The 16225-nt window shown below is 41.0% G+C and overlaps 2 protein-coding genes across 2 annotated transcripts in view; one reads left to right on the top strand and one right to left on the bottom strand.

The window, feature by feature from the left end:
* lrtm2a (leucine-rich repeats and transmembrane domains 2a) overlaps positions 1–11557 on the top strand; it is a 36557-nt gene extending 25000 nt beyond the window's left edge. The window contains exons 3-7 of the mRNA XM_074697699.1: positions 1031–1257; positions 1994–2119; positions 4263–4351; positions 4719–4876; positions 6077–11557. Of these exons, the coding sequence (XP_074553800.1) occupies positions 1031–1257; positions 1994–2119; positions 4263–4351; positions 4719–4876; positions 6077–6603 (1127 nt within the window). The 3' untranslated portion in view covers positions 6604–11557. The remainder of the gene's footprint in view (positions 1–1030; positions 1258–1993; positions 2120–4262; positions 4352–4718; positions 4877–6076) is intronic.
* Positions 1–16225, bottom strand: part of cacna2d4a (calcium channel, voltage-dependent, alpha 2/delta subunit 4a) — a 125569-nt gene that overhangs the window by 73896 nt on the left and 35448 nt on the right. The gene's annotated exons all lie outside the window — the stretch shown is intronic.

Below are 16225 nucleotides of genomic sequence, written 5' to 3'. Positions count from 1 at the left end.
TAATATGCAGATGATTCAAGTGATGAAATCTGCTGGTGCAGCACACAGCCTTGACAGGAAGCTAGAAAGTGCTGTGTCTGTGTCTGGAGTTTAGACTGAGTAGTTTTGTTAATATCACGCTTTGTTGCTGCTTAACAAACACGCACGCGCAAGCATATGCCCACACACACATACTTACACCGAGAGATAAAGCATAAGTCCTGCTGATAAGCTATTGCATGGAAACAAAGTCAGCCACTGTAACAAGACACTGAGGGAATACAGAGCACCGCTGAGAGACTCGGAGTGAAAGAGAATGAGCAAGATAAAGAGAAACAAGTGGGAGAGCGATGGAGAGAATTACAGAGTGGAGAGAGGTACGGACAACGACTGGCAGAAAGAGAAACGAACAAATATGAAGAGGAATGAATGAAAAGACCTCAGCTGATCCAAATGAAGGAGCAAAAAAGGAGCCATGGATGAAAAATGTTTTCAAGAAACAGTGAAAAACAGTCAACTTGAAACAGAATGAAGAAAACAAAAACAGAAATAATGAGAGAAGATGATGACATGACTCCACAGTCTGCAGGAAAACAATGAGCTGGAAATGAAAGAAAACAGAGGGGATTTCCCTCATGAGTGTCTCTCAGCTACTGTGAGCTGCACACAAAGAAAAACAAAGAGAAAACAAATCCACAAACAATGTGAAAACACACGAGTGCGGCTTTGTTTTGAAAGAGTTGTGGTTCTCTGGGCCCGGCTGAAAACACACACAAATGAACGTTAAATAGGGAAAGTATGGTTTTGTTTTGCTTCTGTGGTGATCTAGTGATCTGTCAGGCAGAGCCCTTGGTTTCTCATGGTTTAAACAAGCATGCAGAAAAGTGGTGAGAATGGAAATTTCCTGTGTGATTCCAGTATTTCAGAAGCATATCGAAACCGCCAACTGCTGCTGTTTCCTCCTTGCCAAGTTTTATCCTATCGGTCTCTCACACTGCGAAGGTAAATCACCAGAAAATCTTAATGCTCTCGTCTCTGTCTTCTCTTTTAGTCTTCCTCTGCATCCTCTGCCTCCTGGCGTTGCTGCCGCCCTCAGCCTCCTCCTGCCCTCCACCCTGTCTCTGCTACTCAGACGGCCTGGTGGACTGCGGGGGCCGGGGTCTCTCTTCCCTGCCGCCACTTCACCTCCTGCCCTCGGGTAGCCGCTCCCTTTTGCTGGCCAACAACAAGCTGGCCTCCCTGGGAGCCTCTGCCTTGGCTAACCTCTCCTCTCTGGAGGTCTGCAGCTCATTGTTTCATTGTTTAAGTTTGTAAAGCAGTTTGAACCTGTTGTACATGCAGTTACAGAGTGATGAATTCCCACAAGAAGAATAAGTAAGAGTGTTTGCTGAGAAAGAAGAAGCTGCAGATAACCTCTGCTCTTGGAATAAAAAGTCAGAAAAGTTGGCAACTTGCGCATTAGCATTATGTGTGAAAGCAAAACCAAGTTGGTATTCAAAATATAAGCCCTGAGAAATCTTTCTGCAACCACCTTTCTGTATGTTATTTAGCATTAGACTCTCACTCTTAAATTTACAGACAGATGCTGGATTTCCAGTATTATCTAAAGTTACAGTTGTTGATGCTACTTGTTGTATGTATGCTTAAACAGGAACAAAGGTGACCTCTTTCCGACAGTTCACGACTCTGTTTACCTGTGTAGAATTGAGCCCTTATTCCAGCATATAGCTCACACTTAATAGGGCTGTCAGATTAAAGTATAAAATGTGCATTAAAAGCTTTGTAGCAGTTAATCCATTTTTAAGACTCCTCCAGACTTTATGCATGAAACCTCTCAGCAAGACTTCTTTGATTTAACTTTCCGTTTTTAGATCATTTTTTAATAAGAGCCTCGGCTAACTGTCTAAAATGCAAATGGGGGAAATGTTTGTGTGTGTGTGTGTGTGTGTGTGTGTGTGTGTGTGTGTGTGTGTGTGTGTGTGTGTGTGTGTGTGTGTGTGTGTGTGTATTCTAGGAACTGGACCTTTCTAATAACTACCTGGATAATTTACCAGCTGGATTATTCAGAGACATGTCCAACCTGACAAGACTGACTCTGCACAACAACTCCCTGACAGTCATGGACAGAGAGCTCTTCCAGGTAGGCTCCGTGGATTAAACCACATCGTATTTCAAACAGCTGGCAGTTTTACAGGATGGAATGTAGCATTACTCCTGCTACAGGCACTGTGCAAAATCTACTACAGTAAATCATAATACACTTTTATTTTTCTCAAAACGTGCTTTTGTTTGGACACATTTCTCCCACCACATCAAATCTGGTCAGTGGTCCAATATGCTTCAAATTAGTACGGTGCATTTATACCTCTTGTTACGTAAGCAACTAATGTGCAACATGAACGGACTGCTATCAAAAGAAAGCATGCAAGAGGCTAAAGCTGTGATTCAAACTTTGAACAGACTTTCAAAATAAAGCTTGAAAAGGTGCATGATTTATGACTCTTAAATAAGGTCTTAAATTAAATCTGCTTTGTCAGGTTTAGAGATATAGATGTAGTTTCTGTAGTTTCTTTTTCCTGCCGATATCAATTTTTATTTTTTATTTATTTATTTATTTCTGTAATTTCTTAATTGTAATATTATTATCAAAAATATTATTATTTTAAAATTATGATCATTATTATTATTATCATTTTAACTGACAGCATATGCCTTCAGTGTTCCAATCTTATTTTACTGAAAATCATTGAACAATACCTGTGAAACAATAAAATCTTTATGTTTTAGCTTAAATAACCAATTATGTATCCTGAGTTTAAGGTCTCAGAGCAAAAAGCAACAATGGCTGGCTGTCACACAGCCATTGTTGCTGGTATAAAAGATTAGTTTCATATGTAAGGATGGGCCAGTCACTGATCACCGATCCCCCAACATTAAGGAAATTGGCACCCTCTATATAAAGCCGCTGAAGTGCTACAAACTGCAGTTGTTCAAGATTCTGTTTGAGTCTGGCTGCAGAAACACAGGAAACCACAACACTCCTATTAAAAAGCAGGTTTTTAAAGTGGAAACCAACATGCTAACAGCCTGGTTAAAAAAAAACCCAAAACAAAACAAAACAAAAAATCATTTGGGTCTGAATAGTTTGCTTCTCTATTCCCACCCACTGAATGAGAGGTGCACCTTTGTATAGCTAATGTTTTCCAATTAAGGTAAAGGCTGTTTAGACAGGTGGGCACCTTGTTGTGTTTTTTTTGTGTGTGTCCTGCAAAAAGGCTAAAAGGCCTCTTTATGATATCTCAGCTTGAGCAAAGTTTGGTTTAGTACAGCATTTTGTATATGGCCCCAGTCAATGGTTTAAAATGCCATGGCAGAAACAAAAGATGGACATCATGTAGACAACATCTGTTTATAATAATACTAATTTAGCAAAATTGCCTTAATATCATGAAAACTATTGAGTTACATATCAACGCCTTAGCTGTACAGTGTGTGCAGAGAAGTTCTCCGTCTGTCTCTTGGAGCCAGCCTGGAGCAGACAGTTGAGAAACTGTACTTTTTAGCGCTGCCCGGTCATTTTCCACTTCATCTCTCAAGGCCGGAGGTTGCAGCTTGGTTAAGATGAGTATTCCTGCAAGTGTACTCTCAGTCTCCCATAAAAAAAAGTCTTTTGCTTGCTCCACATATTCATCACTTCCAAGAACACCCAAGCCCATCAGACATTCTGGCTCTCTGGCATCAAATAAAACAAAAACTACTGAGTGCAGCGAGAAGACATGACATGGAGAGAACTTGAAGCATATTTTGACGCAACGGGGGTGCACACACAGCTGCAACATTTGATTTGTGTGCGGGTAAACCAGTAAAATATTCCTTCTGCTAATCCAATCAGACAAATGTTATTTGACTGAAGGAAGACGCTGAGACCACATTTGATTCTCTGATCCTGGGTGATCCTCTTCCCTGCTTCTGTTTAGGATTGAAGCCAACCTGAGTAGATATACATGGCTGGGCTCCCGTCCAAGTGATAAATTAGTCATAAACCATTTGCTCAACACTTTTATCCACTTTTATCTGAACTGCAGCAGTCAGCAGGATAAGCTTCTGTCATGACATCGCTTGGGACCCTAAATTAAACAAGATTAGCCCATCAAGTGGTGCTTGCAGGAGAAATGTAAAAGAAGCCAATAAAACTGTAATATGAGTTTTGGGAGAGGGGGTAGAGCCCAGTCATTTACAGAGTAAGTAAAGATGCTTTAAAAGACGTTTGATTGTTTCTACAGGGTTTGGGGGGTCTCCAGAGTCTGGATTTGTCTCTAAATGGTCTTTCATCTGTACCTCTGGGGGTGCTGGATGAGCTGCAAAGCCTCAGGTAAATTTGAAGACTCACGCTATACACTGTAAGAACGGAGTGAATGAGGACACTGGGGTACCATCAGATTAACATCAAGAATACTACTACCATTCTGTAAAAGGAGGACAGAGTGCACTAGACAAATAACTTTTTTTTTTTAAAACATTAGCAACTATTTTTGCTGTTTTTAAATCACCATTTGCTCCAAGTTTTCCTTTTATGAACATAGTTTTATTAAATCAAACCTCAGGTTTTAAAAACACAGAAATCCAGTGTGATATTATAAAGCTACGAGCCTGGTAGAGGTAAAGTGGCTGCTCTTGTAAACCATTGAAATCAGTTGGAGTCAAAAGAATAAATGTATTGCACTCTTAATATTTCATAGGTGGCTGTCTCTAGCGGGTAACAGGCTTCACGGTTTGGAGAGGGCAGCGTTTGAGCCGCTCGCCAACCTGCAACACCTGGAACTGGGACACAACCCTTGGGAGTGCGACTGCAACCTTCGTGATTTCAAACACTGGATGGAGTGGCTGCTGTACAGAGGTAGGTGTTTAAATTATGTCATCAGCGCTTGAAACGGTGCGTTCACTTTGAATCAGAGGCCAAAGAGTCACGAAAGCCGGAGAAGCCAGAGAAGGAGAACGTAGGAGTACATCTTTATCAGTGTATCCCTGAGCTTGTAGTAGCCAATTAGAGCTGCATCAGCATGTGAATGCACATTACCACACTCATTGTGTGTACTATGTGTGACATCCACGTGTCTCTGCAGGCTGTTAATACATCAGATAACCACAGCTGCTCTCCACTCTCTTCATGTGTGAAAATCTACATTCACCTCAGCGCCCCAGGCCTCAGCTGCCTTGTTAATGATGCATCCCTTCTCTTTTCTGCATCGCTCTCCTGTTTGCTTCATTGTGCTCCCTTCTGCTTTGCTGGGCTCTAACTCTCCGGCTCGGTTCAGACAAGAGGATGACACTCAGGCGGACGTGATGATTTAATAATCATCAGAGCAGCAGAGAAAATTACACAGAGATGTCTCGAGGTTGAACATGAGAACATGGTGGGAGCTGTAAATAAGGGAGATGCACGATATGTGTTTAAGGAAGTAAAACAAAGCACCAAACAAGTGTGAAATGCTTGGTGACAGCAGCCTGGGCTGACTTCTGTCTTCTGCAAAGCACTTGAAGCACCCACAGCTGGGATATTTAGAGATATTTGAAGAGGGAGCTCTGTTTGCAGAGTGGGTTCTTTAGTCACACGCTGAGATAAAAGCATCCAGGGGCAACAGACCAGTTCCTCCAATCTGTCGCCGTATGATCCTTTTCTTAGTCCGTGCTTCACGTATTCAAGGGTGCAGATCAATGTCTCTGTGAAAGTCGACCTCGAGATGACTACGGTGTGATGGTAACAAAGTAGATCCTTCACCCCGCTGCCGCCTGTGGGAATTAGTGACTCAGATATTTTCCCTCTTCCACACATACACCGAAGCTGTGCTGAAGCTAGGCATGTCATCTCATGAATTATAGAAGAGCTTAGTTGAGGCTATCTCCAACTTAGTGTGGAGGGTACAGCAAACTCTGTGTGTGTGTTAAGTGATGTATGACTCATCCTGGTGTTGGTACAACCAACCCCCTCTCCGTCTTTTCCTCTATCAGTTAATTGAAAGCGCTTTACAGGCATAAGGCATTTCGTAATGACCTCTCACTGTCCTCCTGTGTCTGCATCTCTTCCTTTCTCCGTCAGGGGGGAAGGTGGACGCGGTGGAGTGCACGCTGCCCAAGGATCTGCGTGGGCGAGACATCCGTGGTGTTCCAGTGGAAATGTTCAACTACTGCCTCCAACTTGAAGATGAGAACGGCGCAGGAGGTGGTGACGGTACCCGTCCCGGACAAGGGGGCGTCCCCCCCTGCAGCAGAAACGCTCTCAGCCCGAGTGGGGCATCGCCAATTTCTGACAGCAACACTGCTGATGACTCCTCTTCAAACACAGGTGGTGGAGGAGGAGGAGGAGGCGGCGAGGCCCCGTCTGAATGTGTACGAGCTCGTTATCGGCCGGTGAGCGTTCGCCGCGCCATTGGCACGGTGGTGATTGCCGGTGTGGTGTGTGGAATTGTTTGCATCATGATGGTGGCAGCGGCGGCTTACGGCTGCATCTACGCCTCGCTGATGGCAAAGTACCAGAGAGAGCTGAAGAAGAGGCAGCCGCTCATGGGAGATGGAGAGGCTGATGGAGAGGACAGGGAGGAGAAACAGATCTCCTCTGTGGCTTAGAGGAGTAGTGGGACGCTGGAGGGTTGGCACACTGAGGGGTGAAGGTTGGAAGGGGCGAAATTTAAAAGGGCTCAAAGAGGAGAGAGATGGAATGGCTTGTTTTATGCACATGGACGGTTATTGTATCTCTCCCTCTGACTCTCAAAGTGACACCCACATTTTTGTCTTCCCCTCTTCCCCTTTCTATTTTTACCCTCTACACACACACACACACAAACACACACACACACACACACACACACAAACACACACCTTATCTGCTCACTGATTTTCCTTCAGGCTCACACAGCAGTGTTTGTTAGCAATCATCCCTCCAACTCGCCTACCAGCCACCTACTGCTGCTCTTGGCTGCTGCTGGACTTAATGTCATATCGACGTAGAAGAAATAACATTTGGTCCTCTCCTTAGTGTGATAACAAATATAATTTAGCTGTTATTGGACTCGTGTAGATCAGTCAATCATACTCTAAACAATAGATGGAAATTTCAGGGATTAGCATCGTGCAACATCCACAAAGATGAGAAGAGTTGTTGTTTGTGTAGTTCCCACTTCTGGTTTTATTTGCATCTTTTCACCTTCAACCACTCTAAAGCCAGTATTTCCTCCAAAAATCAAGGACCCAAGCCCTGATACCTTCACCCTCACCTGGCCTAATGCCTCTCTATTGTTCCCTTTGGACTGCAAGAAAACTACAAGTTCCAGACAGCGTGGGACAAACACAAAGTGATGTCATTTAAACAGTCAGAATGCTTGACATAAAAACAGTTTAAGACTTGTTAGGGACATGAATTATGGAGTTGAACCCGTTTGGATTGACATAAAGTCTCTGTTTGGATGTGTGGACCTTTTAAATACCAGAGGTCACAGTCAATAGTCGGCTGTTCCCAGTTATCTCAAACTGATCTGCTCCTCTTTGGACCTCCTCCAGAGCAGTAACATCCTCCTGACAGACTGGAGCCGTGTCTGAGATTCAACCATGGATATTACCAACTGTTGAAAAGGGGACAAACCATTTAAACTGGGAATAAAATCTGATGTCTGTCACTTTCCCTCTAAGCAAGGCTCTTGCTTACTTGATGCTTGTTAAACGTTTTCCATCAGTAATCTGGACGGATCAAAAGCCTCTTATCGCAGCGAAAAAGCAGACTCATTTTCTGGTATTACTCTGCTTCTCAGCTGGCTCAGAGAATTATTCACAACGATTTTAATTAAATGTTGCAATTTTGAAAAGGACCACAGACTCTGCTCTCTTTGTTCAGACTGAATTCACCCCTCAAAGGTGAATGTTTGCTACTTTGGCATGGAAGCACTATCTCAGAGAACCCTATCTCCTAGCAAGGACTACAAAACAAACATCTAAGGACTACAAACTCCAGACTCCTGCACTTTATTTCCCTTATCAGATCCCCTCTGGCCCCCCTGCTCTCTTCTTCTCCCCCCCTCTTTCTTTCTAAAATGGACAATTCGCCCAGAGGGATGATAAGAAACAAGGGATTAAAAAGAAAGACGCTGCTATTCCCCCTCCCGTCCTCCTCATCCCTTTATCTCTCCATCCATCTTTCCGTCTAGTGCTATTTATGGAACGTTTTTCACGCTTCCTTAAAGACTTACACCTCCTTTAGTTCTTTCCATCTGTCCCTTCTCCCATGATGATGTTTTTCCTGAACGGTCAGCAATATGCAATGGAAGCGGTGTCACCACAACATATGAATCGTGTCACTGCCAAAGAGTCTTTCTGTTATGAACCAAACTCATCACTTAAAGGAGAGGAATCTGTTTGTTTGGCACTCACTCTCACTCATCAAAGAGGATGTTTGCTTTTCTTACTTCTTCCATAAATACCCTTATTTATGCCTTGAAATGTGTATGTACACTTTACCAATTCACATATTTGTCCTCAGTGTTGAACAGTCTGAAAATACCAGGCTTTCATTGCATATTGCTCCCCTTTCCTCTGGAATCTGAATTGGCTGGAGATAAACTTATATAACTAGTGTGTTATCTTATACCCGGGTATGACGCAGATAATAATTAATATATTAGTCTCTAATATGGTGTGTTGGCCCAGAGATCCCAAAAATGTTTTTGAAGTATAACTGTTTTCATGATGTATGTCTTTTCTTGTGTTATGACTGTTTTTGTTTTAAAGATTTAAAATCTCTGTAATGTTTGTTTCTTTGTCGTGTTCATTATTTTGTGTTGAGTAGTTGGTAAAGTTTCTCTAAGAGGCGTAGACAGAGGTTAGCCATTGAGATTAAAAAACAAACAGCACAGCAGTCCCAAATGTGAAATCTATCAGGGTGAGAATATTTGGTGAGAGGTAAATGAGCATCTTAAAGTCTGTGAAGGGATTCCTTCATCATTTCATCTTGATGTACCTAAAGATATTTCTTATTATGCAACTTATTTGAATTAACATTCTTTTGAGAAACACTTTTCAACTGTTGAGATACAAGACAAGATATTTTCATCTCCAACATTTGAAATCTAAAATTATGCAATTGGTTATTATTCAAACAAGAAGAAGTGTTAGGGTAACATTGTGATTAAAGATGCACCAATCCGACTTTTTAGTTCAGATACTGATACCAAAACCTTGACTTTGAAAGTGGACCAAACCAAAATACCAATATGGATCCAATCTGAAACCAGTATTAATTTCAAAATCTCTAATCCTTAACATGAGGATGATCCTGAGAATGGTTTGACAATTTCCACTGTTATTTTATCTAGCTTTGTAAGTCTGTATGAAGCCAATACCTGGTACTGGGATCAGATTGGTGCATTCTAAATTGTAGTCCTGGTTGATTTAGAAAAAATGTCAAGGCTGAGTTTTGAGACCCCCATCATAAAAAAGATTCAAAGATTTATCTATTATTTTACCTCCAATGGCAAAAGACTAAATATTTAGAACATGAAGATACACCATTGAGCACGAACTATGGCTTCAACTTTGAAGTTTGGTTTAAGATCAGTTCTGAAGGCCAAAAAATCAAGTTCAACACTTCAAAATGCAATCCCAACAGTAACGCTACTAGAAAAGCACTCAGAGAGCACAGACCTCTTCCAAGCATATTGTGATTGTCACCAACACTTTAGTCCGACTTTAATGTTATATTCCCTTTCAGCAGACTGTCTGCTACAATTTGGTGTTAGTTGCAGGTTTGTACAATAATTTGTTTCCTGACAGTGTTGAAAATTATGATGACCCAGTACATATTTCATATTCCAGATCTTAGTATCCAGAATATTCCCAGGATCTGGATCGTACTTTCACATCTGTCAGAAATTATGGTGACCTTGTCTTGTAATGTTTTGCAAAGCACTCTGACCATTTATCATGGAGTTATATACGCATATGGTGCAAACAGCCCTATCTCACAATGATAAAGAATCCTTTAAAAAAAATCCCGGATCCAGAGAGTGATCCGGATCACCTCCAAAATTTAATCACTTCTTCCTTATCCCATTTTGAACATTTCCTGAAAATTTCATTAAGATCTGTTGTTTACTTTTTGAGTTATGTTGTTCACAGACAAACAAACTCTCCCAAAAAAAATAGCCTCCTCAGCGGAGGTAACAATCTCTTTTCCCTGATATGAGGATGAGACAAAGAATGATGCTTTGGAAACTTTAGTCTTTTCCATTTGATTTGAATAAATGAACTCAGTGGATTGATAAATTGCCACTGATATCCAATCTCAGCACTACACCCATTCATTTTGTGGCCTTTTTTAGGATTAATCTATGTTTATCACCAGAGAAGCTGCATTTCAGTAACAATGGAGACTGAACAATCGGAGCGGAAAGATATCCCAGTTAAAACAAAACAGAATTTTAATGTTAAAGTTTGTTTGGTAATCTAGTCTGGGTGCTGAAAAGAAAAATGGATCTCATCAGAAAGCTGTCATAATATCCAAAATACAGAAAACCCATTTCTGTTTCTAAAGTATTGAATAAGTTGTTAATTTTGGGGCTGGAAGAGAATCGGAAATAATTTTTTCCTGATGGGATTTATTCAAAGTTGTTGCACAGTAGTAGTTTAGGGTCCTTGAAAGAGTACTTAAACTATTTTAAGTTTTTTTTTTTTTATCACATTAAATTTGTTGATGATCATAAGGTAACCAAGCTGTGCAGCTTTGTCTATGACTGTAGAGTGACTCCATATGACTCCACTATATAAGATGCAACATAAAAATGGCTTTTAGTGTGTGTTTCAGTGTATGTTGAGCTGGGACCAGGCGCCCAGTGAAGAAATGTCTCAGCATAGACATTTAATTTACTCCTCTAGATAAAAAAATGTCAGTTTTGAACCAGTTTTGAGCGTCTTTCCAGTGTCGGCCATAGTTCACCCTACGCTCTCTGGGATATCAAAGTGGTCTTTGAGCAATTTGATCTTTCGGTCAGTGCTGCAAATTAACTGCACACTCACTAAAGCGACAGTATAACCTCACATATGTGGACAATTTTAAAGGTCTAGAAAGTCCAAACTGTTCTGAAATAAATTGAATTAATAGCTGACATCTTCAGGGCCCATGGGTGATACTGTGAAGTGGTGTGAAAAAGGAAAGTGTAAACACAGCCATGAACTTCACAGGGACACTGTCCCAGTCGCTGTAAGAAAGACCCAATGGCTAAACTCTGTCTACGACTCCAGAAGCTCTGTTCCCTCATCCCCCTGGTCTGCAGGTCTTGTGTTGTTGGTAGCTAAGTATCTTAGCTAGCTAAAACCTGTTCCTATAGCCTGTGTGTGTAAAGACTAATTATAAGAAGAAACTCTAGTTTGTTACGTAAAACTGCAGCAGCCATGATGACTGAAAGCCTCAAAGAGTAGACTGCCCAGAAATCTATGGTGTGTTGTGTTATCGGATTTGATGATTGTGACATTGACGATGATGATGATATGGTTATGATGATGTTGATGATGAAGCATTTCCTGGTCAATATGCATTGATTTGAATAAAAAACATATCACACTTCAGTTAAATTTGCCTCCTGACCTTTGACTGGTTTGGGAAACTCCACTTGGATTACAGTTAAGGGATGTTATGTTGCTTTTGTGTGGTTGAGGTTGACTCAAAACAGAGCAAAACAGAGCAAAGCAAACAGTTTACCAGTTTCTTTCTGGGTTAAAGAGAAAACCAGAAATAGGATTTTGTGAGACACAGGTAGAGGTGAAATGAAACCAGGGTCAAATGAGAGCATAAATCAGTCATGATAACAGCTCTTCTGATACCTTATCTCATTCTCTTTGTCCTCTGTCCTCCATCTCCTCTCACCTTTCTCTATTTTTCATCTTCTCCCCCTTATCTCGTCTCCATTTATCTCATTGTCGCCTCTGCTGCTGTCATTTTTTTACCCTTTTCACCTTCTTTTCTCTCCTCTCTGCCCTCTTTATCCTCTGCGTCTTTTTTCACTTGTCTTGCTCCTTATCTCGCCTCCTTTTCTCTCCACCCTCCTCTACGTTACGCACTTGCTCTATCATTTATTTCCCCTGCACTCTGTGTGTTTTATTTACCTTCTTATCTCTCTTTCTGCTCCTCTGTCAATTGCTGTGTATTAAGTATATTTACATACAGCCTGTCACTCCTGCCACGGGGATATACTAATCCATTGCTGAGCCCCAAGAGCAGTATAAACACAGTTTTTCTGTCGTCACTGTTGACTGACTCTGGATCAGCCTATGATATAACAAATCCTTGGCCTTCATCACAGGAGGAGAAATTAAATCTGCTACTAAATCAGCATGAAAGCTGAGAATAAACACTGAGCACGGGCAGACAAACACTGACACACTGTGGCGATACGTGGAACTACGCCTTTAGCTTTATGGGTATGCAATATTAAATATGGTTTGCATTTAAAATGAAGTCATTGAGTTTTACCTCTGCTATGAAGTGGATCATTAAATAACAGCTTTTTCATCCTCGCAAACTGAATGTTTGATAACTTAAAACATAAAACTTCTTTTTTTATTTCCTTCTTTTAATTCAGGGCACAACCCTCGACCTCCATTTACACAGATGCAGCAAGAATGAGATGTAAGGAGGATAAAAAGAAATAAGAGAGAGAATGGCTTGCCTAGGAAAGCAGAGCAGGAAAGAGATGGAGGGGGAAAAAAAGCACTGAGAGAGGAGTGAGACAGGTCTGACAGCCAGGCAGAGCCAGGCTGAGAGAAGAGAGATGTATGTGAGAGTTTAACAGGGTACGAAGGAGTGTCAAAGAGTGGAACACGATGTAGTGTGGGTGTGTGTGTGTGTGTGTGTGGGTGTGTGTCCTTATGAGAGTGTGTTAAAGAAAGTCAGACAAGGAGGAAGTCTATAAAATATTAATATCACCTTTTGCTCTGTGTTCTTGTGAATGCAAAAAGCAGGTAGCTCTTGCACTTCATACCCTGAAAGGCAGCAGTGAGACAAACTGTGCTGACCTTTGACCTTCAAAATTTTACATGGCAGTATACCTTAACGACACAAAAAACAGTCTACTTTTGCTTTTCTTTTCCAGAGATAGTCTCCATATTAATTACAAATCTACTATTTTTACTTTCATTTTCTTGATGTCATTTTCATGCATAGACTGTAGTCTCAGTGATGTCACACATTTGTGTCTGATACAGAGTTTTGAAGGCAATCGGCGGTGGCAACACAATCAAAAAGCTTGATATAACCACAGCCTCTTTGCAGACAGCTACAGGATGGGCTTCTCAGTCAAGTCAGTTACGCTCTTACTGGAAAAAACTAGGGATGGGCAAGTACTGATACCAGCCTTTTTTTTTTTAGGTAGCAGTGCTTGTGAACGCTGCCGATACTAGCAAGCACTACTCAAGGCAAGAAAATCTTACATCAAGCAAGTTCTCCTTGCCAGTAGTTGCCACTACCAATCATCTGCTGTGTCAGTTATAAAATCCTGCTCCTCACCTTCAAAGCCCTCCATAACGTCGCCCCACCGTAGCTCAGTGATCTCCTCCTCTTCAACAAAACCAAGCGGCACTCTCAGATCTTCATCCTCCCTCAGCTTCAACATTCCCCTAAGCCTGCTTGCCCACCATGGGATCCAGGGCCTTCAGTCGCTCTGCTCCCTGTCTCTGGAACCCCCTCCAACCAGACATCCGAGATACTGACTTTGACTGTTTTCAAATCCTGCCTTAAAACCCATCTATTCCGCCTGGCCTTCTCAACCTGACTGTTCCCCATCCATCTTATCTTTTAAATCATTTTTCTTTTTAAACTTTTATCCATTCTCTTGTTTTAACTCCTGTTGAAATGCTTTTAAACTATGTTTTGTACGGCATCCTTGGGTGTCTTTAAAGGCGCCTTGAAATAAAATGTATTATTATTATTATCATTATTACTTTCAGGGTTTGAAACCACGGTGTCAGGTCACTTTAACTTCTGCTGTACTAATCAGCTTTTTTAAACTGGTGTATTGTGGTTTCTGGTTTTCTGAACACTCATTGAAAAGTAGTTTTTAACACTTTGGCACAAGCTTTTGGCATGGTCACAAAAGATAGTGTTGGAAATGCTAACTCCAGCTAACTTCCACTTAAGCTGCAAACCAGCAAAGTGGAGATGAGCTAGGTTACTTACTGGAAAACATCAACAACAAACCCACCTGTCAGTCAAATCAGCCACACTTCTAATTATGTCTAATTATGCTTAACTCTTGAAGCACAAACAAACTTCAGCATGAAAATCAGCTTGATGAGATTATTATTGTTAAAGGTGTCCCAACCAGCCGACATGACACAATAAACAGCCTTGATACCTATACCCAACCATTTTCTTTCTTGTCTCATGAGCGAGGTGTGATTAACTCTGAAAGCTCAGACAATGACTTCAAACGTATTATTGCTCCTAGTGCCACTTTAAAAACTAAAATATTGACTGAGATTGGCAGTACTTTCTTCTGCTGGTCCCCAACCCAGAGCAGATAGCAACATGCTTTGTTTACATTTGGGCAAATGTCTCAGAAAGAGAAATTTGGTACATTTTAGACTTAAATGTGGTCTTTGTAAATATGTTTGATTCTGCTGTAAAATATAAATTTAATACAAGCTCCATTAGGGGTGCCCCTTGCTTTTGGGGGCTACCTCTACTGGACACTTCAGGAACTGCACTTTTGAGCATTTCTGCATTTTCCCCTCTTTCCAGTTTTATAGGCTGTTGCTTTCACGCTGCTTTGAAGTCACTTGTTATTTATCACTCCTTCTGTCTCTATAAGTTCCTTTAACAGAGTTTAAAAAACTGCTCTGGTACCTACAGTACCACATCTCAGACCTCTAGATTTAAAACACTTCTGTGTTTCCACACACGTAAAGAGAAACAGAGAAAGTGCTGAACTGTAGATAAAAAGACAGCAGCAGCCTTAGAAGGCAGACAGATTAAGAGGTTCACAGAAACACATCTATCCTGAACTCTTCTTCCTCCTGCTGCTGTTTCCTATTTCCAAATATAACAAGACTTTCACACCTGGGAGTATTTTCTACGAAAGCTGTGAAACACAGATAAGAGCGTGTGTTTGTGTGCCAGTGTGTACGGAGTGTTTTTCAGTCTGTCCTTCAGCGTAATGAGATACGAAGTGCAGAAAGATAAACAGTCAGAAATACACATAAAAACGCAAACAGACTCAGATGCTCTCAGGATGCAGCCTCAAAGAGCCTCGACTCAGTCAGATAATCGTGACTGGTGAGTGTGTCTGTCACAGATGGGCTCACACATCAGAATTCAGTGACACAAAACCAGAATTGATACACACTCATGTGGATGCTATCAGATACAGCTGCATAAACTTATGAATGCTTCAGAAATATATTTTAAAAATGAAACAATTCCCAACCACATTCTCCACAGCAGAAGCCATAAAAAAACTGATCACAATACAAGTTGTGTGATTCCTGAACATCTCTGCATCCATTACTTCAAGAGAGGAGTCATATTTTTCCATATTTTAAAATCATGGTAAGTAACAATGCTGAAATAAACATTTACAAATTTTCAAACCTATACTTATCCATATGTTGTGGAAATCTCTGAGTATGTCCGTGAATCACTCAAAACAAGAATTTCATGAGATAAGCTGAAATGATGATATCATCACATCAACAATTGTCTAATACACGACCTGTTGGAGAGGCAGGCCTCAAACAGTGAGGTCTGCCCATAGCTCTAACCCTGAAAGGCCTCTAGAGGGAAAGGGGGTTGTGAAGTGGGGAGCCTTAAAGAGACAGTAGCTATAGTAAAGTGTTTCAGACAGAGGCTGAAATAAACACCAATGTGAGAAAAATAGTTTTGTTTTGTTTTTTTCATGTAAAGCTATTATTGTTACTAGAGAGACAGCATAAGGCCTTAAAAAAGCACAATACCCCTTCTATATTGGCCTCTTTAATGAAGACAGGAGAGGAGGCATTTATTTAATAGTCCACAAATTCAACTGCAAACAAACATCAAAACTTTCAAGACTTAGAGACTTTTCTGGCTTTGAAACAATAATATCTCTGTGTTTATCAAAAAGCAATAAAACTTGTTTAAAAATGAATTTTAAGATGCATTTTTGTACCAAAGCTGCAAGAGTACAGAAGAGAGAGCAGTATCGATTTACCCCCATGAAGGAAAAGTAAAACG

Source organism: Halichoeres trimaculatus, unplaced genomic scaffold (genome assembly GCF_033239565.1).
Source record: "Halichoeres trimaculatus isolate MK-OKI-2021-1 unplaced genomic scaffold, fHalTri1.1 fHalTri1_scaffold_21, whole genome shotgun sequence".
Taxonomy (NCBI): Eukaryota; Metazoa; Chordata; class Actinopteri; order Labriformes; family Labridae; genus Halichoeres; species Halichoeres trimaculatus.
Note: the sequence above shows the minus strand (reverse complement) of the source record. Positions and strands in the feature narration are given on the sequence as shown.